At 41.9% G+C, this 26,677-nt stretch overlaps 1 protein-coding gene across 1 annotated transcript; it reads right to left on the minus strand.

The window, feature by feature from the left end:
• Nucleotides 1–1,238: 1,238 nt before the first annotated feature.
• LOC115578569 (uncharacterized) lies at nt 1,239–25,915 on the minus strand. The gene is made up of 3 exons (XM_030411606.1): nt 25,874–25,915; nt 25,611–25,787; nt 1,239–2,002 (listed from the first exon to the last, which is right to left on the minus strand). The coding sequence occupies exons 1-3, from the start codon at nt 25,913–25,915 to the stop codon at nt 1,382–1,384; spliced, it is 840 nt and encodes a 279-aa protein (XP_030267466.1). The 3' UTR covers nt 1,239–1,381.
• Between the last annotated feature and the right edge of the window lie 762 nt (nt 25,916–26,677).

The following is a 26,677-nucleotide window of genomic DNA, read 5'->3' on the forward strand; positions in this document are numbered from 1 at the left end:
TATGTTTTTTATTTCTATGTATGTATATTTCTACTCTGCTATATGCACTTTACTATATACTGAGATCTTTCCATCTACCTCAGTGTTTAACAGGATTTTGCTCAAATAGCAAAGTCGTACTGATTTACTTCAGTTCTTTGGAAAGGTCAGGCTTGGAGAGTTTACGTTTGAACGTCTGTTTGAGGTGAACCGATATCAAAAGTAGAAAGACAGGTAAAGTTCATATTTTTGCTTTTAGCCTTTATTCGGATGGGGCAGCTTAGAGTTTTGACCGGAAATGAGGAAGAGAGAGAGAGAATCCAGTCCACTGCTGAGAACTCAGCCTCTGTAGGTATGAAGGCACCCCAGGTCCTCTGAACTTAAATGCTGCATAACTACGGATTTTTTGTTCCCTTGTGGAAATCACAAAGTCTGTGTGATTCAGCTACACCTCAAATAGCACCAAGTACATTGCTAAAAGCAGTTTCTTCCTAGTTAAAGCAGTCGTAACAAACTCACCCCTGATGTCATGAAAAGGCTCAAGGCTGACACAACAAAGGACAGAGTAGACACATACAATTTGAAGTAAAAGAGGACATACAACATTCAAGATTAATGATTTACTAAAAAAAGTATTGGTATAAGAAAAATCAGTGATGTGGGGCTGTACAGAAGCAAACCAAAGAAAGATTTGTCTCACAAAAACTAATAATGTAACCTGTATTGTCCACGGCAACCAAGTGACAATGTTCAAGAGGGGCGGAGGTGAGTGTTGAGTGTTAGGCCATACAAAGGACCTTCACAAGGGAGACTGTGGCTCATATTCTGTGTGAAACCAAACATCAACAATGTTTTCAGTCAACAAGTCAGTTCAGTGCCTAAAGAACAAATGGCCTTCTTCCACCTCCTTTTCTAAATATGATTCTGACTAATGTGTCAAAGGCCTTAAGTGTGATTGACACAGTCAGGTTCTGATGTCTTGTAGATGAGATGATGGGTTGTATTCAACTCTTCGAATACTTTACATTTGGTCCCAAACACGTAATTACTCTGATGTCCCTCTCTATAGCTGCTCCATCTCAGCTTCAATAGTCTTTATTTAGAGTTGCAGCTCTTATACCATATAATGGGTGGATGACTTCTTTAGTTGCAGGTGATAAAATCACATTATGAACTTGAGTTTCCATCATCATCATTTTAATGTGAATAACATGAATATATAGATATAAATAAAAATGAATACATCTACTTTTGCATCTTCTGCATGCTTCATTCAAACACTTGACAATCTCCCAATTTATGTCATGAATCAACAACATGTGATGAATACATATAAGATATATTGACAGCTCTGAAATTCCCCCCAAAAGTTGTTAATACGCAATCGCTCTGCTCCTTAGAATCAGACTTGTGGGTTGTAGAAATGATTATTCCACTGAAATCCCACCTCGCCCAGACAACGCCTAAGCTCTGTGCGGACACTCGCTTTAGCTCTCTGCCTGTTTGCAGGTGTGCACGTCTCAGACGGTTGTTCTACCTGCACTCTCACTTCTTCATCAATTTTGAGAAGGTTGCTCACACTCTCAGCTTCAGCACAGTGGCCATAAGCCCACACCTGTTCAGCATTTGTTGTCAAACCAAACAAATTTGCACATGACCTGCATGGAGCCACTAGTGTTCCTCTTCTGAGGCTAATTGCCTGACACCTGACCCGCTTTGGGAGTCTGATGGTTCCATCAAAGTATGTCTTCCTTGTCCTTGATGGATAGTAGGTCATCACTGCATCAGCTACGTAACTGTCCCAGTTGCTGAGACAGGACGCAGCAACAATGATTCGTCCAGGATTACGGCCAGAAGTGGACATGGAGACTCCGTAGTACCTGACTGATTCTTCTGCAGTGTTCCTCTGAGAGACACAGATGGTGGAGGAGGCCAGCTGATTTCCACGCAGCCTCTCATCGATGAACTCTTGCAGCCTGTTTATTATTTCATTTTCATTCTGTTGTCCGGTCACAAGTACAACCTGTAGTAATCAGAAATGTTATCAAGCTGCTGTTATTTCCATTAATCATTTACTGAGTCTTGCTTTATGTTTGTGAAATAAGATGATGTATGTAAGTAACAGTCAACGGACAGCCAGCAGGATGTTATTGAATTCATTCAATTTAAAGAGAGGAATAATGCTGGACTGTCAATCAATATGCAATAACTGCAGAACCCACACAACTGACACTTTTTGCATGCTCTTAAGTCACATGTCTATTTTTTCATGTTGTAACAAACTAATTTCTATCTGATAACAGCAGACAGATGAGGATCTTCCAGCAACAGTATTCTCATTCTCCTTACACACTGTGCACAGGCAGGCCAGGGTGACCAAATGTCCTCGTTTTCGGGAGACAGACACCATTTTTGGTGGCGTTTCCCGAGCTGGAGCTGTGCCTGGAAATTAGCCTGTTTGTTAACTGCTGATGAAAAACAATCCCCTGGTGCAAAAGAAGGCCAGCAGCTACCAAGTGTCTTTTGGGTTAGCAGGAAAATGCATTGACACAGAGCTGAAAACAGGCTGTTTTTCTGAGTTCAATAAATGCCGATGTTTTAGAGATACATTGTTTTCAGAGGACAGTGACACCTCAACCATAAATGCTAATGATTTTAAAGAATAGGATGAATTTCTAGATGAAACTACTCAACAGTATGTAAAGTAGTTAAAATGAGCTCAAACTTAAACATCTACTGCAGTAAAAATGCAACATACACTTTAATGCAGCAGTGATATAAATCCAAAAACTTCAGGTATCTCTCTATAAAAGCAAGAAATGTCTGGTTGTCTGTGTCTGTGCCTCAAATATCTCTGCAGATCAAGATCAGACTGACCTGAGATTTTCAACATGGCTGCTGCGTGGTTTAAGGGTGTGCAACGTCTGATTTGTTTGGACTACAATGATACTGTTAATAAATGATTTCATAAATGATTTCTGCTAGCTTTGTCAACCATAGCCACCATAGCCATGTACGCACTGCACCTTTAGCTGCTTCTGATCTAACGTCACAGGGCCTTATGGTGACGCAATGATACACCAATCGAATCAATCAATCAGCATTAAACCACATCATGGCCGACAGTGTGGACATGAGGTTTCTCTCCTGTAAGTAAGGACATTACTTTTCACTTGTCAAAATTAAAGAAAGAAATGTAGCGCTGAGTTCTCAATTATGTGCAGGTGTAAAGAACCTATCCACATCAAAGAGTAGCTGTGAGTAACTGGTACAGTTGTTATAAGTACTGCTTGATTTAAAGGCCTGTTGCCCTGTTGATTACAATAAATAGGTCTAAAGATGATGTTTATTGTGTTTGACTGTTCAGTACTGTTCATATTTACTTTTAAAAAGCAGACATGAACTTAAAAGTTACTTTGCCTAGTAACTTATTACTTTTGATATACAGTAATTGGTAAAGTAATTCAATTAATTTTAAAAGAAGTAACTAGTAACTGTAATTAAATACTAATTTTCAGTAACTTGCCCAACAATGTTAATGACTGAGCAAGGGATGATAACAGAAGCAGTGGGGGAACATGGCATGTAGACAAGGGCGGTTTTTCATATGGGCAGTTTGGGCAGCCGCCCAGGGCGGATTTCGTGGAGGGGCGGCATGAGCACCAGCAAAAAATATATATATATATTATTATTACTATATATATTTATATATATATATTATTTTTGTTTGCATTCAAGTCCTCCGGTTTTTGTATTGCTAATTTACAGTCAAGTCAATGATGTCATGACGCCGTGTGGGGAGCAGGCTGGCCGCCCTCTGTTTTATCAATGTGCGTCTGCTGCTGCTGAGAGTCTCACACAGAGTCTGTGGGGAAGGAGCGGGGCACGGACAGGCTTACCTACTGGCAGGGCCGGCCCAAGGCATAAGCGAACTAAGCAGCTGCTTAGGGCCCCGAGACCACTAGAGGGCCCCCAAGAGCAATTAACTTAAAAAAGAAAAAAATAATTATTTTTTTCCATGTGTGAGCAATGATGATTCATATATTATCAAATGTACATACTTGTACAAAAAACAAACAAACAAGCAAAAAAACAACAACAAAGAGTGTAGTTTCCTACTGCCTCTCTGCTCGAAATGTCAGAGCTCCGCTAGTGACGTGTGCAGTGCAGCCAACCGTGCAGTGCGCACTCAGCATCCAGGAGCTCGGAGCAGGTGAAAGATGTCACAAAAAAGGACTTACCCTTCAGGGGCAGAAAAAAGAAAAAGGAAGAAAGATAAAAACGACAAGATAAAGGTATGTCTTAGTAATGTAACATTTGTTGATATTTTGTTCCAAATACGTTAGCCTATAATAGCAAATTTGCTGGCAACATTAGTTATAAACGTCTGACTATTCAAGCTAATGTTTTTGTGTTTGTTTAATACTTTGAATAAGTTGATTTTCAGTGTATATACATTATTCTGCGTCACTTTTTGGCATCAAAACAACATTTTTGATAACAGTGTCTGATAGCAAATGTTTAATAACTAACGGAAATTACAAACACGGTGGTTTTTGCTTGCAATATGGTTTTGCATTAATTAATTTAGTTAACTAACTAGTTTGAGGTATGTTGTTTGCAATTGTTTGCTGCAGAGCACAGTAAATTATGTGAGTAAATAAACATATTCCTTTTACATCATCTCCCTAATATGCTCATACGTTATATGAAACTTCCCCAGGAGCACTGTTAAAATATTATGAATGAGGTGATCAAAAACTGTTACCATATATATTTAATTTCTAGTCAAATTATCTCATTAAGATATACTAATATAAGATATAATCATATGACAAGGGATGTGTTTTTCATCTCAGGTCCATCTCTATCCTCTGCTCCACTGTGCCCACTGTCCTCGCTCTGCAACCTCAGCTGTACCTGGTAAGTTAACAACAAAACAGCCTTTAATTGCTCAGTGCACTGCAGAACATACTGAGATGAATATTTTTTTTAATATAAGATATAATCATATGACAAGGGACATGATTTTAGACAAATCCATATTATTTCAAAACTTCTCAAACAATTTTCAGTTGTTCCACAGTTTGTTTTCTTAATACAAGCCATAGCTGTACTTTTTTATTTAGAAAATAAGCTGCATCATTTTCATGTGTAATATGACTATAACATGGCTAGCTTGTTTTTCATCTTAGGTCCATCTCTATCCTCTGTGCCCACTGTCCCTTTTGTGTCTTCTGCAACCTCAGCTGTACCTGGTAAGTTAACAACAAAACAGACTTTATAATTGCTCAGTGTACAGCAGAATATTCTGAGATTAATAATTTTGTCAAAAAGTATTATTTTAGTTTTCCTATAGGTCCTATATCGGACCTATCTGGTCATCGAGATTGATTCGTCGTCATCAGCGTCCAGTTTGGAGCAGGGATCAGCAGCTCCGCCAGTTGACCCAGCTGAGTGTCCCTCTTTCCCGTCAGACTCAGAAAGGACTGAACAGGTATTAAGAGGGCCACTGCCTATAGAGGACAAATTCATATTCCCAAAAAGATACGATGGCCGAAGGCCCCCCCCCCCCCCCCCCCGGCCCCACACACACACACACACACACACACACACACACACACATTTTATGAAAGATTTTGCACATTTTTACATAGTTTCAAGACCTAATCATCTTAATATTTTATTTATAAACCATTTGTGTTACCTTGTACCTAGTATTTGTCTGATTTTTAAAAATGTATTTTATCTAATACTGTCTGTTTTCGTACATTTGGTGTTGCAGTTTATTTAAAAAAATAATAATAAAGCAGACTGTGTTTGCAGTAAACGATTATTTTATTTTGTTACTTTTAACTGGCCTAGATGACATTCGGTATCCCACTTGGTACTATATCACTTTGAATATTAAGTGTTAATCAGCCCCAGGCTGCTCTTGTAGCTGAATTTGCTACCATTTCAGATTAAAAACCATAGTTGGATAAAACATGTCGGGCTGCTCTTTGAGGTTTTATGTATTGACTCAGAGCTGGCCCTGGGCATAGGCAAATGCTAGGGGCGCCGTCATCCGCGGGGGGCGCCTAAAACGGGGGGAGAAAAACAATTATAATCATAACATTTTTAAAAATATACATTTTTTTTTATCGGTGCCATTACTACTATTATTTCAAAATATTACATAAGCCCACAGCAATATATCGTCGTGGCAAGGACTATTAAATGAGAGGAAAGGCCTTTTTTCTGGGTTCTGGTCTGGCTCGTTGCACTGTACCTGTCCTCTGTGAGGGGGGCGGGTCGAGAGGCAAGCTGCATGAATCTGACCAGACCGAGACCACAAGACCAAGAGAGAGATTTACTGATGCTGTAGCGGAACCACAAGGTCCAAAAGATTGAAAGTATGCAGCGCCCAGTAAAAGAAACGAAGAAAAGACGAGGAAGAAAAACGTGAAGAAGATAGAGGTGCAGTAACATCAATGTGATGAAGTGAATGAAATTGATAGTTTAATGATCGTTGTTGGAGCAGAGTGTTAGCTTGCTAGCTTACTTTGGATTGCAGCATCGTATAATAATCAATAAATAGCTGAGTCGACGCATGTTAATATTACTCCACTTAAATTAATCAGGGATGTTTGGAAAGTTAACGTTAGACCTGTTCAGGTGTTATTACAGGTGTCTTTACTGCTTGTATGTTAAAATGCTATTAGTTTTCATCCCCTTGTAATAGGGTAGTTGTAAGCCTTTGGTTTATTGTGTCACAGTTTATGTTTGTTAAAGTTACATCAGTGTTAAAGTGCCGTTAAAGTGTATTACTGTTAATACTCAACACCTTAGCTTTGCAATATCATTCATATGTGATATATATACACTGCACTTGCACTCTGGTTGGAATATATTGCTTTTCAATGACAATAAAGTTGAATGAATGAAATAGTCTATGTATAGCACTTACCAATCTGATTTTTTTTTGTTTTTTTATTAAAATGTAACATGCAGTGGTCGCATATACTCAGTGGTGGACAGTAACGGAGTAAATTTACCTGAGTACTGTACTTAAGTACATATCCGGAGGATTTGTACTTTACTTGAGTATTAGATTTCTTTGGTACTTATTACTCTTACTTGAATACATTTCCAAGACAAATATTTTTACTTTTACTCGAGTTAATTTTTAGGAAGGCTGAAAAGTACTCGTTACTTTCAGGTCTGCTTTTTTTTTTTTTTTTTTTCTAAAATACCATTGGACACAAGCTGTGTTTGTCAAAGAAGGAAACCTATCACAGTGCACGCTCTCCACTGGGATCTACGTAAAAGCGGAAATACGTCATCCCTCCTCATAAGGATACCACCAAAGTAGCCACGCTCTCGACTGTGTTTGTCAACACAAAACCGGGACAATGGCTGCATCAGATGTAGTTTTTTGTAAAGCAGTGATTCTCAACCAGTGGTCTGGGGACAACATTGGTCTTTGAGGGGGTTCCAGTTCCCAACTTAGCTAAATGATAGAGAGTTAGTTGGACGGTGCAGGTTCATTTGGTTACAGTTTTAATGATTGTTAATAAACATCTGCATCTGCAACATCTGCTGTCCTCCTGTGATCCCATTCATTTGATTTGTTTTTATAGTTGTTTCTGCAGGCTTTATATAACATTGTGGTTCTAAAAGCAAGCACATCAGTGCAGGTGGTTTCAAAGAGTTAATTCTCAGAAACAAGAGTTAAAAGGTCATTAAATTCCTTTAGAAAAAAATATAGTAATTCATTGATGTGAAAAATAAGAAATTTAATCTAACTCTTACTTTTACTTAAAGTAAATTTAAAAGCATGTACTTTTGGATACTTAAGTAAATTTAAAAGCAAGTACTTTTTTACTCTTACTCGAGTAACATGTCGACTGAGCTACTTTTACTTGTAACGGAGTACATTTTGACCAGTAGTATTTGTTCTCTTACTCAAGTACTGGGGTCGAGTACTCTGTCCATCTCTGCATATACTTCTCTCTTCAGATGCACTTTTAACATATTTCACCACCAGTGGCGGCTGGTGACTGAAAAAATTGAGGAGGACAGGAGGAAAACCAGTCCACGGTGTCATGTTATTTTATACAAGTCAACTACTTATCCCTACTTTCTTATATTTAATGAAAACTAAGCAATAAAACAATGACTTATAAGAATTCTTTAAAAAACATTTTATTAAATGGCTAATATACAAGACAAAAAAAATACCACTGTATACCCCTTCCGGAATTTGATCCCCAGTCACCTGCTCTACTCACTGTGCTACCACAGCAATCAATGTACATACTTCAGGACAGCACAGGACATCACACACATCACTCATCACAATCGCCCGGTCGTGCCGCTAACGTTATGTCCTCCAGCAGGACGAACGAAACGAAAACTATGAATTATTTTTCTGACTGCTTCGCACTGATTTCTCCCAACAGTTTTTTTTCTATCAGAAATGTGCTTATATTTCCTTTGAAACCGATTCCAATAACGCTGAAAACTCCATATTTCTTGTCCGAGCATGGCGGGCAGTGAAAGCTGTAAAATACCATATTGACCCGAATATAGGAGGACCCTGATTATAAGACGACCCCTCTTTTCAAGACTAATCTTCAGAAAAAGACTCTGATATCCAAAATGTGTTTCTCAGTAACAAACTCACACACCTTCCTGTCAATCTCTTGGAAGCGGCCGCTTATAGGACCACGATAAGCTTTTCTCTTACTGTTAGCGTTTTCAGACGATCTTTTTGGACCCGCCATCTTTGGACGTTACACTCCGTAACTCCATATTTCTTGGCTGGCTGACAGTTGTTTGGCACCTCCGCTGCATTGATCTCATTATCTTAAAATTAGCATCATAGCTCCGCCTCAGATGTCTGTTAACTTGCCACACTTGATCCACTTTGCTCCGTAAAATCACCGCGTCTCTCCATTTTTCATCTCCTGTCACTTCTTCTCCGCTGTGATTGACAGATAACCCGAGCCACAGTGTCAGTGACGTCTCTACTATAAGATGGCGCCCTCTGCCGTTGCGGTCGCGTAGCGACTGTGGATTTTTTATTATATATTCGCTATGCTTTATGATATTCAGATGACAGACAGTTTACGGTACAGACAGAAGGCTCAAACCCTGTCACCCGAGAGTGATCCCTGTCACCAGAGAATGAACCCTGTCTAGTAGAAAGCGGAGAGATATGAAAGCAGAAGTGAACCAGAGGAGTAGACACAAATATGTGTCCTTGAGCACAAGGGATGTTACGACAGTGGGGAGGAAAACACCTGGGGCGGCTGTGGCTCAGTGGGTAGAGCGGGTCGTCTAGTGATGAGTAGGTCACCAGTTCGAATCCCGGCTCCCCCTAGTTGCATGTCGAAGTGTCCTTGAGCAAGATACTGAACCCCAAATTGCTCCTGATGAGCAGTTGGCGCCTTGCATGGCAGCCTCTGTCATCAGTGTATGAATGTGTGTGTGAATGGGTGAATGTGGCATGTGTTGTACAGCGCTTTGAGCTGTCGTTAGACTGGAAAAGCGCTATAAAAATGCAGACCATTTACCCCAACCAAGGAACAAGATGTGAAGCAAAGTGTAATTATATCCATTTATGGCTATGCTTTATGAAATGTAAACGCCCCTATGATTTCAATAAAATGAGCCTCTCGGGGAACAGCTGCAGGAGCAGGTCACGTGATCTGTATTGAGCTGTGGAGTTCTCCCTTTTTGCAAAAAGGTGGAAATTAATTAAAATGAATTAATCATTCAGTCTTTACAGGGTATTTACAGGGTCAAGGTCCTGAGGATTCGGGGTGACACTTCTGGTCACAACAATTTTGGGGGCTCGTCCGGGATCAACTAACAGTTGACAAAAGCGGACCTCGACACGCGACTCGAGAAACAAAAGACCGATACGAACGGACGAGGGACACAAGCCGGCACACTTAAGGTAAGCAGATCTTTATTCTGCATTGGCATAAAACTAAATTATTGTGTCCTTAATCCTAGTAGTTAAAGTCTGCAAATTTAGCGGGGGACGAGGTGAATGATTACACTAAGATATATAGAGTGAGAGAATAGACTGAAGAATAAGGAAGTGTGTGTAAATCCTGAGAGTGGCGACTCCCACAGTACTCTGACGAGGGGCTGTTAAAGCAGCGAGGCTGTTAAGCTGGGTTTGAGTCCCGGGGGCTGAGGATCCCCGAATGCTAAATCAAGGAAAGCTAGAAGAAAAAAAAAAAAAAAAAAAAAAGGCAAGACCAGGCAAAACACATGGTGTGAATGTTGAGTGACTGAAAACTGAAACACGACTGCACTATTTAGGCGGTCGCTGCAGTAAGTGGACGGGATCTCAAATTACAGATATATAAAGTTTTGGTGTCAGTTGTGAAGATTAGATTCACAGCAAGGACTGGATACCAGGGACACAGCGTGCCATAGCTTCCAGTCGGCCAAAACTTGAGATAAGAACACGAACACTTTTGTAGCAAATGACTGTGAGTTATCTCAAGCCCCTGAGATAACAAGACCAGAGAAAATAACTGTGAGCTGTTTTAACATTTTGGAGACCGCGAGATCGAGCGACATCCCACGTGAGTTGTCTCTAAATGCTCTGAAACAGCAAGAACAGAGAAGATAAGTCCTGTGAGTCAAAGCATTCCTTTCCAGAACACTAGAAAAACACACACAGAGTAGCAAGACCAGCGAAATAACTGTGAGCTACTCAGAACAAAAGTTAGCAAGACCAGTGAAATAAATGTGAGCTAACAGGCTAAGCAAGACCAGTGAAATAACTGTGAGCGGCCAGGGACTAGCAAGACCAGGTCGCTACTGTGAGCAGTCCATAATTAGAGGGTAATGAATGCATGTGTATAAGTGTGAATGTCAGAGCAAAAGTGAACTGAAGCAGCAGCACTGTTGAAACCTAACGGTGTTAACATACGCAGTGGCCTGTTGAAGTAAGTCACCCAAACTCTGAATTGAGGAAATAACACCTTGTAGTACGGAGAGAAACAAAACTTGTAGTACACCACTAACTGAAATAACTGGGAAAAACAATGGACGGCGAGTTTGACAGAGAAATAGATGATGACGGGTGGGGACCGATTACGGGACTTAGGACTGTCGAGGAACAGGTTTTGGCTCTCAATAAGGTGATAGATCGAATACACGAACCCCGATCAGCGGCAGAAGAAAAATCTAAGCTAAAAGTAGCAGTAACAAAATTGATGAATGAGAAAAAGAGAAGCATGCAAGATAGAGGTAACTTAAAGGCTGAGTTTTTGAAGTACAGGAGGAAGAAGGCAGATTGGTAGACAAAATGACAGAAATACAGCTGCGGGTGGCTGAAGAAAAAGAGATCGCCTCATGGGTGAACTAGAATACAGAAGCCAACTCAGAGTAGGGGAGGTCGAAATGGATGTAGTCGGGGCCTGGTCATCAGGGCCCTATAAGGACAGAGAAGCCTCAGTAAGAATGCACGCGCAGGGAATGTGGGACGAAGATAACGACGGAAAAGCGTTAGAACAGCTAGAACGGGAGCTCGAAGAGTCACACCGGGTTTTGAAGGAACTGACCGAAAAGGCCCGCATGCAAACTAGGTCTCAGACAGGGCATCTACCTGGACCACCTACCCGAATACAACTCCCACTGATACAGGCAGGTTCAAGCAATGCTACGCAGTACCGCCCATTCCCCATAGGGGATGTCCAAGCCTTAGTGGATAAACTACCCCCCGTGGCAGAAGGAGGGTCCTTATGGTTGAGTCAACTAGACAAATTGACAGCTGGCCAAAAGCTCGCGTTAGGAGATTTCAGGGCAGTAATAAGTAGATGCCTCACAGGGTCCGATGTGCGGGACCTCGAGGAGGATGCAGGCACAAATAAAGACAGAGATGATATCCCTTTTACTACTGTTAGCACAAAAGTGGGCCAGGCCATGAGGGTCAAATATCCTCTCCCTAGTGCCGCCGCAGTACCGAAGCTAAAATGGGACCCAAAACAAAACCCGCGTGAGTATTTAGACCATAGTAAGGACATGTGGATCAAACAAACCGGGTGCTACCCCAGAAAAGAAGGCATACAGAGAGAGTGGTACAGGGCGGCCGTCTTAAAGGGTGTTCCAGAGGAGGTGAGAAAAGCCATGGAAAATAACCCCGACATGGCAGGTTGCGATTCCACAGTGTGGGACCGCCACCTCATACATCATTTGTTGCAAGCTCAGGATAAAGTAGAGGATGAGAGTCAGACAGTAAAAGACCTGCAGGCTCAACTACTGAAAATACAGCTGGCAGAGGCCAGGCAAAAAGCCAACGATAAGAAAAAGCCTGATAAAAAGGTGCTGGTAGCTACACAGGGCGCCGTAGGAACCCCAGATCTTTACCCAACACCACCCTGGGTCCAGCCACCTCCCTATCAAAACCAACAGCAGAGGCCCACGCGGGGGTATGGTAGGGGCAGAGGCTCATGGGGAGGCGGGCGTGGAAGGGGCGGTCCACCTAGGGGACGACAAGGGAGAGGCCGCTGCTACTATTGTGAGGAGACAGGACACTGGGTTAGAGATTGTCCACACTGCGGTCCACTAGATGGGCAGAAACCGCCACAGCCTCACGGACAGAGTGCTCCAGCTGCGCGCCAGCTTCCCGTGTTCGGATGGGAACAATGGGACGGAGAGGCGTACCAACAACAATAGCACACCCCACGGAGAGGCTCCGACAGCAGCAACCCGGCAGACCCGATGCTGTCGATAAAGGTCGGCACCGACGTGCTACCTTTCCTGGTGGATACGGGAGCTACCTGTTCCACACTTATTCAGGCACCACCTGACAAACTCTCAAAACAGCGCATTACGGTCATGGGCTTCTCTGGGGAAAAACAAACTCTGCCAATTACGATTCCACTAACGACTCAAATTGGGGGGCAAACACTGATGCACAGTTCTGTACACTCCCCCACAGTCCCTGCAAATTTGTTGGGGAGGGACCTCCTCATCAAACTGGGAGCCTCTATTTTGTGCAGCCCGGACGGGCTCGCAGTGACACTGCCAGACCATACCACCTTACACTGCTCAGGCACTACCTCCGGAGGTCAATATTTGATGGCTCCCGTCGAAGAAGCATGTGCGGACATATACTGGGGCTTGATACAGCCAGAAACCCCAGAAACATCTGGCATTCTCTCTGCGTACCTGCAGTGGAAGCCCTTGATAGCCCAAATCGAACCGTTTGTCTCTCCCCCCGACCCTCCGCATGTGACTCTGTTTTATGATAGACAACAAACTGATTGGTATCAGGAGAAATTCAGGGATCAACTTGAAGGGGTGTGTTGGGATGTACATAGTCAAAACATTTACGTTGCACCAGAAGGGGTGGCTGCGGGTGTTGATCTGACTCCTGAACAGTTGCAGTGGTACATGATGGAGGACGAGGCAGCCCCTCATGTTTCGCTGGCTGTACATCCTCAGCATCAGGCTAAAGAATTAGGTGGGATGGTCAAAAGGGCATTAAGTGTCTCGGATTGGAGACATACTGAAATTCCGCAAGTTTTATTCTCTGACTCTACCCGCACCTACAAAATCTTGACAAATTGTACAGATATCGCTATGTTACAACACGACCAAATCACTCGCTCGCACGGTAGAGAAAAAACAGATCACTACCTGGCACAGGAAATTCTTTCCTCACTGCCTGACCATTTGTGGGCTGAGGGTCCCACGGACGTGGGACTCACTAATTGCACCCCAGTAACATTTAAAGTGAAAACTGATTCGCCGCTATGGATAAGACAATATCCGCATAAACCTCAGGCAGAGGCAGGCATTGCAGACACAATCGAAGGACTGTTACAAGCCGGTGTATTAGAACAATCAGACTCCTCTTGGAACACCCCTATCTTACCAGTAGAGAAGAAAGGCACAGGGAAATATCGAATGGCACATGACTTAAGATGCATTAATGACATCCTCCTTACGCCCACGGTGCCAGTGCCTAACCCCTATGTGGCTCTGGCTAACCTCGATCCATCACAAACATGGTTTACATGCATTGACTTAGCCAACGCGTTTTTTCTGTCTGCCACTCGCTGAAGAATGCCGCGACATTTTTTCTTTTACATATCAAGGACAGCAGTTGCGCTACACCCGACTCCCACAGGGTTTCGCCCTTTCTCCAGGTATCTTTAATCAGGTACTAAAGCAAGTGTTAAAGGATTGCGCGCTACCAGAGAACACCACTCTGGTCCAATACGTAGATGACTTACTGATTGCCGCGCCCTCCGCCGCCCTTTGTCTAGCTGCCACCAAAGCTATCCTCGAACACTTGGCCAAGACAGGGTTCAAAGTCAGCAAATCAAAATTACAAATTGCTCGTAAACAGGTCTCATTCCTGGGAAGAATGGTATCACAAAAGGGGGTGGGATTGTCTTCAGCGCATCGGTCAACGATCCTTCACCACCCCAAACCTGAGAAGGTAGAAGATGTATTATCGTTTCTTGGCTTGACAGGCTACAGTAGAAACTTCGTGGCGAACTACACGGGATTGACTCAACCACTCCGGCAGCTGGTCAGGGATCAGGGCATGCGAAATCTTTCGGCTAAAGTAGAATGGACACAACTGGCGGAAAAAGCCTTTATCGAACTAAAACAATCCCTCGCTACCGCCGCCGAACTTGCAACACCCGACTACAAACAACCGTTTTTTCTTGATATCTCTGGAACAGATGGATGCATGAATGGCATCCTGTTCCAGAGAAAAGGGGGAGAGAGAGTGATTCTCATGTTTGTGAGCATAATGCTAGATAACATGGAAAGAAGGCATCCTCCTTGCACACAACATGCGGCAGGGATAGCAAAAATCATCAAAAAAACTGCGCACATCGTCATGGGGCACCAGCTTAAGATCCTGACAACACACAGTGTAGTAGCGTATGTTAACTCAGAAACTTTTACGCTGACCACACTGAGACAGAGACGACTAAGTAAAATCTTAGAAGCACCAAACATCACCTTCACACACGAGGGGATAAACATGGCAGACCAGATAGGTGCAGGAGAACCACACCTATGTGTAGAAAGAGCAGCAAAAGATGAAAAGGTTAGAACAGACCTACAGGCCAGCCCGATAGAAGGAGCTAGAGATCTTTTCACAGACGGATGTTGTTTCCGACATGAACAAGATGGACTCCGCGCTGCATACGCAGTAGTAGAAGATCAGGGCAAAGAAACAGTTGTCTTAAAAGCAGAGAGACTGGAAGGAACACAATCCGCCCAAAGAGCAGAAGTAGTGGCTGTAATTGAGGCTCTAAAATTAGCCCAAAAAAAGGAAGTGAACATCTACACAGACTCAGCCTATGCCACTGGAGCAGTCCATGTGGAATTAGGGCAGTGGCTCAGAGCAGGATTCATAACAACTGGCGACAAACCAATCAAACATGAGACCGAAATGAAAGAACTAGCAGAAGCATTATTGTTACCAAAGAAGGTAGCAGTCATTAAGTGCAAAGGGCACAGCACAGGGAAAGACAAAGTATCGAGAGGAAACAATGCCGCTGATCAGGCAGCGAAACAAGCAGCAGGATACGTAGAAAGAGCCATACTAGTATGCTCCGAGACAGAGACCGGACCCCCGATCGACCTAAAAAGACTAGTTGACTTACAGGCCAAAGCCTCTCCACAGGAGAAAACTCTGTGGAAAGCACGAGGGGCGACTGAAGTAGATGGACTATGGCGTGGTCCAGACGGCAGACCAATTTTACCTCCCGGACTTAGACAGACGGCTATGGAAGAAGCACATGGGATAGGCCACGTAGGGGTCGCTCAGATGATGAGGAACCTGAACCACTGGTGGCATCCATACATGAAAGACATGGCTCGATACCTGACTAAAACGTGTGAACAGTGCACGCAGTTTAATGTCAAAACAACAATAAAACCAGAACCAGGACGATACCCTTTACAGACTAACCCAGGAAAAGAAATCATAATAGACTATACTGACATGATCCAGACCGTCCGAGGGTATCGATACATACTGATGTGCGTGGATGCATACACAGGGTGGCCAGAGTCATGGCCAGCAAGGAGGGAAGACAGCCAGACTGTGGTTAAAAGTCTCATTAACCATTACATCCCTAGACACGGGTTCCCTGAGAAAATCAGGTCCGACAATGGAACGCATTTCAAAAATAAAGACCTCCAGCAGGTGGAGGCAATGTTGGGCTTAAAACATGGGTTTGGGACAGTGTATCATCCACAGTCCCAGGGAAAAGTGGAAAGGATGAATCAATCAGTCAAAACCAAATTGGCAAAAATCTGTGCACAGACCAAACTCAATTGGGTAGATGCCCTACCACTAGCCCTAATGTCAATACGTAGCTCGGTAAATACCTCGACAGGGTTTACTCCCCACGAGCTACAAACAAGGAGAGCTTTCCCAGGACCAAGCTCTAAACTTCCTCTAACAGAAGAGGAGGGACAAACAATGACTAAAAGAGCGTATTATAACGAACTGCACAGTTTGGTGTCTCATTTCTCCAAACAGGTCCAGAGCCAGCACCCAGAGGAGAGTGGACACACATCCCCAGAGGTGGGGTGGGTGTTACTGAGAGTAATCAAAAGAAAGTGGACGGAGCCCAGGTGGACAGGTCCGTTCCAGATCACCGAGAGAACAACACACGCCGTCCGCCTTAAAGGAAAGGGGGACACCTGGTTCCACTGGAGCCAGTGCGCAGCAGCAGAGGAGCCACAACGTACTGTGGCCGACATACATAGAAACCTCCAGGAGCAGAACGCTGAGTCGGCTGACTCAGTAGAAGGTCCTGCCAAGAAAGGGGCAGAATAATCCCCTGCAGTGACCAAAGACTCCAGGGTAGTCTACCCCTGGAGTCCGAAGAACGAAGAAACCCCGGATGGGAGGAGGTGAAACAGCGCTCCTCTCCTACATGTAGTGTGCCAAACTACCACCAAGAAGAACAGGGCTTTTATGTTTATTCTCTTATTTTTATCTGAGTGTGATTGAGTGTATGTTTTGTAACCTTTAGTCCGACCGCTTTTAGCTTACTATGCTATTATGCTTACTCGCTGATTCTTACTGTATCCATACTCCTTGGGATATGCTGTTTTAATATCAAGTGTGTATTGGTTTTGCATTTTATTAGTGTTGAACTCTATATGAGTTCAAAAGGGGGAATTGTGGATTTTTTATTATATATTCACTATGCTTTATGATATTCAGATGACAGACAGTTTACGGTACAGACAGAAGGCTCAAACCCTGTCACCCGAGAGTGATCCCTGTCACCAGAGAATGAACCCTGTCTAGTAGAAAGCGGAGAGATATAAAAGCAGAAGTGAACCAGAGGAGTAGACACAAATATGTGTCCTTGAGCACAAGGGATGTTACGACAGTGGGGAGGAAAACACCCCCAACCAAGTAACAAGATGTGAAGCAAAGTGTAATTATATCCATTTATGGCTATGCTTTATGAAATGTAAACGCCCCTATGATTTCAATAAAATGAGCCTGCAAAAAGCGGAGAATTGAGAACTCTCGGGGAACAGCTGCAGGAGCAGGTCACGTGATCTGTATTGAGCTGTGGAGTTCTCCCTTTTTGCAAAAAGGTGGAAATTAATTCTGACTTTGTGTGATCATTCAGTCTTCTCTCCCTCCAGTATTTACAGGGTCGAGGTCCTGAGGATTCGGGGTGACACTTCTGGTCACAACACGACCCAGACAACTATCGGCATGTGTTAACGGTTAGACCCCGATTATAAGACGACCCCACTTTTTCACATAATTTTAATCCAAAAAAAAAAAAAAACTCGTACTATATTCGGGTCAATACGGTACATAGAAGTATTTTTTGTTTACGGCTGTATAAACGTGAGAATGGAATTTGGGAACTGTTATTGGACCAACCTGCTGTCAATTTTGTATTCTGGTTGCTGATTGGTAAGGGAGGACGTCCTCCCTTAGCGCGTCATTTTACGTGTCTTAGCCAATCATAGATCAGCATGAAAAAATCCTGAATACGTTGAGTGAATGGAAGGAGATCCCTCCCACAGAGGACAGAAGCCCTCCGTCCTCCTCTAGCCCCCACCTTCCTGCTCCCTGCTCCTCTCACAGACTGCTCTGTCTCCTCCGTCTGCAGCTGTCGCTGTTCAACCGTTTTAAGTGGATTTTCTTCCAAAGAAACTTTTTTAATTATATAATATATATATAATATTTTATAAATGATACTGAGATTTTATAATGATTTATTTCAACCAGTTACTCTTTCTTAAAAAAAAAATGGATCTTCCTCTTGCCTCTCAAAAATAGAGGAGGACCAACCTCCTCTGCCTCTATGGACGAGCCTCCTGTGTTCACCACCACCAGCTCAGTGACACAGCATCAGGTGCTCTTGTCCCTCTACCCCAGCACAGCAGAGTGACACAGCATCAGGACTAAAGGCTGACTGGCCATCTCTTCTAACTGACTAAGTGAGATGAGAGTTAGTTCACAGAGGACCATTTCAAATAAAAAGCAGTTACACATTTCCCAAAAACAAAGATGGGAGAGTGTCAACATGACTTTTGTGACAGAGTCTTAGTCAATGCTGAAAAAAATCAAAAGAAGCTGGCCGAAGAACTCAAACAGGAATGATAGCTTGCACTGCTTCTGCTGCTAAATGTTTCCTCCAAAAGAATACAGACTTAATAAGGAAGGACTAAAGGACTGGAACAATGCAAGCCACTTGCTGAAGGTTCATGAGGATAGACGGGAGCACAATACCAACATGACAACATGGAAGGAGTTGGAGGTCATTTTGCAAAGCGGCTGACAATAGATAAGGGAGAGCTGGAACTCTGAGGCTGAGAGATAATATGTAATAATATACCTTATTTATATTGTATTTTTATCACTTGTTTCTTTCTTCAGTTTTTATTTGGTGGGATATTTTTTACTTAAAAGAAATACAATCTTGAATATATACATGCAGCTTCTGTGTGAGTGTATGAAAATTGATTGTGAAATTGACTACGATACAAGGAGGTGCCTCCTAAGATTTTGCCTAGAGCACCAAATTACTCAGGGCCGGCACTGAAAGTACTTCATACTAGTTATACGAGTAGTCTAGAAGGTACTTAGTTCAGTTGTGTACAAATTTTGGACTACTTATGGAAAATAAGCTTTTTATTAAACATCAAAGTTGGGTGAAATATCCTTAATCTTGTCCTCTGTTAAGGATTTTGACACAGGATTACTCAACCAGTACACTGTTAATATAGGCTACTTCATATTATGCATGCAGGTAGTCTAGGAAGTACTAAGTCCAGCAGTATATGAATCTTGAACTACTTATGGAAACTTTTTTTTTTTTTCTCACGTCGTCCTTTACCTTGAAATCCGGACGCATACCTTTGTGATACCTTCAGTTTATTACCGGGAATAATTAAAGTGAGTTAAAGTTTTTTGCCGGTGACAGACGCTGTTTTTTGAGCAGAAATGTGAGGAAGAGTCGGTAGGACAGGCGGGAGGACGGACGCTTCTCCACGTACAGCTGTGGTATTTGTTTTCCTCATAGAAGTTGCCAAAGACAGTTACAGTTACTTTTGTTCGGTCCTGTAACGTTGCTTTGTGGGGCATTTCTCTGTATTTAGTTGAGTGAAGGACCTGATACTACCTCCAGAGGCGGATCAGCACCGGAGCGAATTTCCCCCCTCTCCGCATCCGAAACTTTCACACAGAGAAGGGTGCGGAGAATTGGCGCAGGATCCCCGCATGCAAACGGCAGTGAGAAAGAGGCTAGAATTAGGGCTGCATTATTGGTGAGCCGTCCCAGTGTGAACGGATAATCTGGAGCCTGCGCGGAGCTAGGGCGTGTCGGTCGTGCAGTCTGATAACTACACAGGTCCTTCACTCAACTAAATACAGAGAAATGTCCCACAAGGCAACGTTACAGGACCGGACAACAGTAATGTAGTAACTATAACTGTCTTTGGAAACTTATATGAGGAAAAAAGATACCACAGCTGTAGGCTACATGGAGAAGCGTCTGTCCTCCTGTCTGTCCTCCGCCTGTCCTACTGACTCTTCCTCACATTTCTGCTCAAAAAACAGCGTCTGTCACCGGCAAAAAACTTTAACTCACCGAGTGTTTATGATGAAAATAAATCACGGCGACCGTCAGGCCTCCGGACCGAGACTTCAGGGAACTTTCCCCTAGAAAACAGCCTCCGCTCCGTCCCCGCGAGTGACAGAGTCAGACAGCGTCCAGTTTACTGATGGTGATTATGTATAATTATGTAATTTAGCGCGAAAAACTTAACTCCGTCACTTTCCAGGATGTTTGGTGGGTCAGGATCTCAATCACTACACATTATAACAGCATCCATATGATTATAAACTGTCCGCGGGTTTAGATTGAGATTGAGGAGTCACGTGTCGATTTGGGTTTATTTGGGCGGGGTCTGAGTCGGTCGGCCATGACGGTAGGAGACGCTATCAGTTGTCAGGGGCAACGCCAGCAGAACTTCACAGAGGCGCGACTAAACAGTCCAGAGCTCTTTAATTTTTGCGCATTTATTATTTCGGCGGGACAGAGACGGATCTACGAATACGAGAAAGAAAAGGAAGACAAGGGGAACACCGACGTCATCAACATGACGTGTACCGTCACGCCTCTTTAGGAGCCGGAGCGCCGGCTTTCTGTGTGAATTACACACGTGAAGGCGGAGATGCTTCGCTCTGTGTGAATCACCGCTCCGGAGATGATGCGGAGTAGCTGTGTAAAAAGGGCTACTACCAGCAGCTCTTCACAGTGGTTTCATTACCGTAAATGTTAGTAGATTCGCGCACCAGAAAACAACGTGCGGCTGATATGACCAAGCTAAGACGAACTATGGCTGGCTTGACCGCAGGTCTGTTTCTGAGTAACTTTCATAATTAATAAAGTGTGAATATAGCAGCATGGAAGAAGCTAGTTAGCTAACCATGCTGCTGCTGCCCCTTCATCAAGCAGGCAACCAGTGGCAGCATTTAGTTTGGTCTTCTTCTTCTTCTTCAGTTTAGTATAACAGCGTCTATCAATGTTGCATTAGCGCCATCTACTGGAAGACACACACGAGAAAAAAAACAGTCCCAAAAAGATCTACAGCAAAAGATGGAGATTCACAAATATATTTCCACTGAAAAATACTACATTGATATGCAAATGATGTTATACAAGTTTGATGGCACAGATACAGATTCAGATTTACAGATACAAATCCGTTTGTCTCAGATACTGATTAGATTTACAGATATCTCACTCTGCGTTTATTTGTGAATTGTGTTTTACGAGACACGAGTCAAGTGACATTTTACGAGTCACCTGCGCCCTGCATTTGTGGATTTTGTGTGAAAACAGCACGGTAGAAGAGTCTCAAAAGTATCCACACAAAAAGGTGGAAATTCACAAATATATTTCCACTGAAAAATACTAAGTTGATGATACAAAATGAACAAATGATGATATACAAGTTGCAAGTTAGAGGCAAAGATACGGATCCAGCTTTACGGATACAAATTACTCTGGCACAGATACGGATCCAGCTTTGGGGATACAAATCCCTCTCAAATCCCTCTCTTATTTGTGAATAATATTGAGACTGTTCTAGCTCCATAGGTACAGTCACACATGTGAGGTTGTGCTGAAAATAATGACACCAAACAAGGCACGATAAACTGTTTTTAAGGTGAAAAATAATGGTAAAATCAAAAAAAGTCAAAAACGGCCAATTATACCCTGGAATATCGAATTTCACAACAAACCTAAATATCCCGACCTTCAAACACAGTCTCATTCGGCCATCCATGAAAAAGCTACTTAACCTCCCACTTTTCTATAGGAACGCATCCTTCCAACAGGCAATGCACTAGTTATGATAAAACACAGACAGGAAACATTTTACTGTGCAATGAGTACAGAGACATTCATCATCAACCATGACTGTTGAACTGACAGGATTATTATTATTAACTAGTGCAGTGCCCGTAAGAAAAATGTATTCCTATAAAAAAGTGGGAGGTTAAGGAGCTTTTTCATGGATGGCCAAATGAGGCTGTGTTTGAAGGTGGGACGTCAGGGATATTTAGGTTTGTTGTGAAATCCGATATTCCAGGGTATAATTGTATGTTTTTGACTATTTAGGGTCCGGGCAGCTAAGCTGCTAAGACACTATTGTATTCCTAGGAATTCTTTCTTTCTTTCTTTCTTTCTTTCTTTCTTTCTTCCGAGGAAGTCATACTTCCCAAGGGCGAAAACTCACCAAACTTTACAGAAATGTCCGGCCCCATGCCAGATTGACTTAATTCCAAGGACATGTCAATATTCCTCCTGGGGGGGGGGGCACAATAAGTGTTTAAATTTAAAAAATTTAAAAATACCTACAAAATCAACAGTACATGCTACAGTTTTGAAACTTTCACCAAACTGTAGCCCCAATACTGCTGAAACTTTAGTCCACTTAAACTCATTACAAATTATGAAGTCAATCACTCAGTTTTTTTCAAAACCTGTAAAACTTATAAAACCTATCTTCACCCACAATTTTTGCTCAATTGTCACCAAACTTGCTAGAGAGCATCTTCAGACCGTCCTCCACAAAACTTGTTTCTTGGATTTTTGATTTATCAAAAATTAAGCCTACAGTGCATCAAAATGTTTGATCTTAAACAGTACTGTAAACATATACTATCAAATTCTTGCTAAATACATTTTCAATCTTCCTGAAAAAAATTGAGAATATTTTGGAGTCATGGTTGATGAAGTTTGGCAAATATCAGAATTTTATCTCAAAAACTGAATTTTTGAGAACATTTTGAATTCTGCTCTCATGGGGACAACTGGAGTCAATGTAAGACTGGCATTTTTAAACATCAGATTTTCTCTTATGAAGCAAAACACTTAGAGTTAAAAACAAATCACCAACATTTCCATGCTGTCAAGATGCAATTTATGTATTATCAGATTTTTGTTTAGGTAACAGAATTTCTGACATTTTGACCATTTTTGAAATCTTCCTGACAACAGCTGCCTGGACAGTGAGTCCCTGAGTCGACAAATGCAGCTACACAGCAGGTCTCACTTCCAGCCAATTAGCTCAGCGAGTTAGGAGCTGTTTCTTGGTGTCAAAGGTTGTGTGTTCGAGATCCAGCAAGGGTGATGATGATGAGGATGATGACAGATCAAAATGTCAGATGTCCTCAATATGAAACACAAGACAATTGTCCTGATGGTGCCATCACAGCAAGCCTCTAAATTAAATAAAAACAAATAGCTTGGACTGGACCATGGGTGAAAGCTAACCGAGTTTTGCATAAAGGTCCAGTCTCATGCCAGATTACTTCAGCTGTAAACCCAAGCCAATAGTCCTGATGGTGGCGCTACAGCAAGCGTCTAAAGTTAAAACTTTGAAAATTCATAACAAATCAACCTGCTAGAACTATACACTTTCATCAAACTGTAGCCCCAGTACTAAAGAAACTTTTGTACATTTAAACCTATTAAAAATTATGAAGTCCATCACTCTGTTTTTTTTTTAAACTGTAAAACGTATGAAGACCTCCCACAATTTTTGCCTACAGTGCATGAAAATGTTTGACTGTGAACACTACTGTAAACATATAGCCTACCTGCAAATAAATAGATAGATAAATAAATCTTCAATGTTCATGAAAAAATTGAAATTTTTTTAGAGTCATGGTAGATGATGTTTGACAAATATCAGAATTTTACCTAAAAAACTGAATTTTTGAGAACATTTTGAATTCTGCTCTCATGTGAATAATTGCAGTCAATGCAAGCAGCATTTTTAAACATTAGTTATTCACTTATGGAGCAAATTAATCATTTTTAAAAACAAATTACCAACATCTCCATGCTGCAATATGTGTATTTTCAGATTTTTGTCTTGATAACTGAATTTTTTACAGTGGTTTCAAATCTGCCTGCACAACAGTGAATGGCTTAATCAATTTGTCAAGCCACTGTTATAACGCCACTTGCCAATTAGCTCAGAGCGATAGATGACAGTCTTTGGTTCCAGAAGTTGTGAGTTCAAGCCTCAAGTTGTCTAAAGTGAGCATTGTTGTCAACTGTCTTGTCTTCCTATTCTCTTGTTTGTTGCTCAGAATTGCCTAATTTTGCCAAAAAATAGCCCAGACCTGACCCATCGCTGCGCAGCAGCTATAATTTTGATTTTGCCATTATATTTCATCTTAAAAGCTATTTACTTGGTGTCATTATTTTCAGCACAACCTCACATGTGTGACTGTACAGTTATTTTTTTTATCTTGACATACTGTATTAACACAATGGACCTAAAATCACAAAAAAAAAAACATGAAATCTGAGTAGAAAAAGTTAGATTTTTTTACTGTGAAAACCACAAATATGTTTAACAAACCATTTTTTTTTTTTTTTACTTATAATGCAAATATAAATTGTTGTTTATCTAAATTTGTGCATACATTTAAAAAAATTACAAAGTTATATGTAACTATTTACATTTAAATGCAGGCAATGCTCAGGTCTCCCTGAGCTCCTTCCAGCTGAATGAAGAGCTGCACTGCCTGCTCCACATTCAGCATCTTCTCATTGTTCTGACTCATTACACAAAAAACCGACTCCACTACACACTAAACACACTACACCAAACACTACATAACACACTAACTACACACTCCAAACACGCTAAATGTCACAAATCTCTCAACTCTCACACACACCGACCGTCGTTGCATGTCAATCATCCGCCTAGGTCCCTTCCACAACTTCCTGTTCCTCAACAACCAAACTTGCTGCTTGGACACTTCCGTGACAAAAGCCCATTTTTACCGTTTCTTCCTGCACCAGACACAAAGCAAACGTGACGGCAATGTTCGCGAAAAAGCGTGGCGGACATTATTTACCCTAGGTCTGGTTTTTTATTATTATTATTATTATTATAATGATAATATGTGACATTACCGTGACCTCTGCAGTCAGTATTGTCACAGAAGGCCTATTCCTAAAATGCACCGACTTCACTGGTACCACATCTAACTCGTCTACATTGAAAAGTAACTCTCACTTGCTGCCCCGTCCCTGACTGTGCCGGGCCACTGAGGCGGGCTAGAGATGCCAGCCTCCGGGCTGTGCTGTGGTGTCAATGTCCTCTCTTTGTGCTGTTATCAGTTCTACATTTGTTTTTCAAATGAGAAAGGTGACAAATGACCTTTTAGTACAGATCTCGAATTGGCACAGGGCATTTTATTTTGAAAATTGACCGGATGCACTATTCCAGTCCACTGTCTGACCTCCTGTCTGGTTCGTTCTGCGCTGTGCAAATTGACACCGCTGCAGTCCGCTTTCATCAAAGAAAGACCAGGTATGAAGCGTCACTTCTGGGTGACTGTCGACAGTCAGTGAGTCAGTTCATACTGATTTAAATTGATAAAAATAGCATACATTTTTTAAGAAATGAAAATACTGACTATTATGTATAATCAACAAGAAGCTAATTAAGCTTAATAAATAACAATAATAGTAAATTATAATAAAAATAATTTCTTTGTGTTACTTTATACATCTTAACATGTAATTACTGTATGATGTTTTGATAAACTATAATCTTACCATATCCAGCACACATGAAAATGGACTCCTCTTAGGTAGTTGAGTGGAATAGCAACTAAAAGGACCGGGGTAGTAGTGCCTCAGTGCATCCAACAGGCTTTGATCATGATTCATAATGTCTTCTGGGGAATGACGTGGAGTGCTGATCTGTCCCAAAAAGAAGATGCTGTGCAGAATCTGTTGTCAGAACACATCACACAACACAGAGTCACAATGTGTACATATACATTTTTACACAGTAGTGCAGTTCCCATCAGACGTACCTCATCCACTAGTATCGTATGATGCTCTAGACTCAGTTCCATCATTTCCATAATAATCTTGAAAGCATTGAGTCTGAATGCCTCATCTTCAATAAGTCTGGCAGGTCTTTCCCTAAAATAATAATAACAATTGTTTTTAAAAGTAGAATGCTGAAGTAAACCACCTGTGGTTCAGTCAATATCTCTACTCACATCGTAGTCGTTGGTGCAGCAGCCTGATGCAATGACGAATTTAATCATAACATATCAGCAAAGGAAACAACTTAACTGTTAGTCACCACTCTGAATAATGACTGTAAATGAGACGGACAAAAGAAAAGACAACCCTCCCCTGTGAGTCAAACCACTCCTTGTCTGGTTGACGTTGACTTTGACAGTATATATCTATGTTGCAGCATAAAGACATTATAACATATCCATCATTTTCGAATCAGTAGAATAAATCACTTTAATACAGCTTCCCGGACGTCAAAAAGGAAAGTTACAAAAGAAAATGGAAATACATATGATGTTCATGTTGAGCTCTGCTTCATCCTTCAGATGCAGCTGCCTTTAAAATGTATTTGATCAGTCTTTCAGATACAGGAATGGAGAAAACAATCTTTTCTTACTTCATATATACTCTGCAACCGAAACAACTGTATTGAAACTACAGTGTGCGCAAAACTATCTTCACTATTGCAATGTGACAATAAAACACCAAGCTTTCATATACATGTTGCCAGCTTTGAACCTTGAGGTACCTGGGCTGATAACTATTTAAACTGAAGCTTTTCCTACAGCGACATCTACTGTTGGAAAAAT

The sequence above is a fragment of the Sparus aurata genome, chromosome 3 (assembly GCF_900880675.1).
Source record: "Sparus aurata chromosome 3, fSpaAur1.1, whole genome shotgun sequence".
Lineage (NCBI taxonomy): Eukaryota > Metazoa > Chordata > Actinopteri > Spariformes > Sparidae > Sparus > Sparus aurata.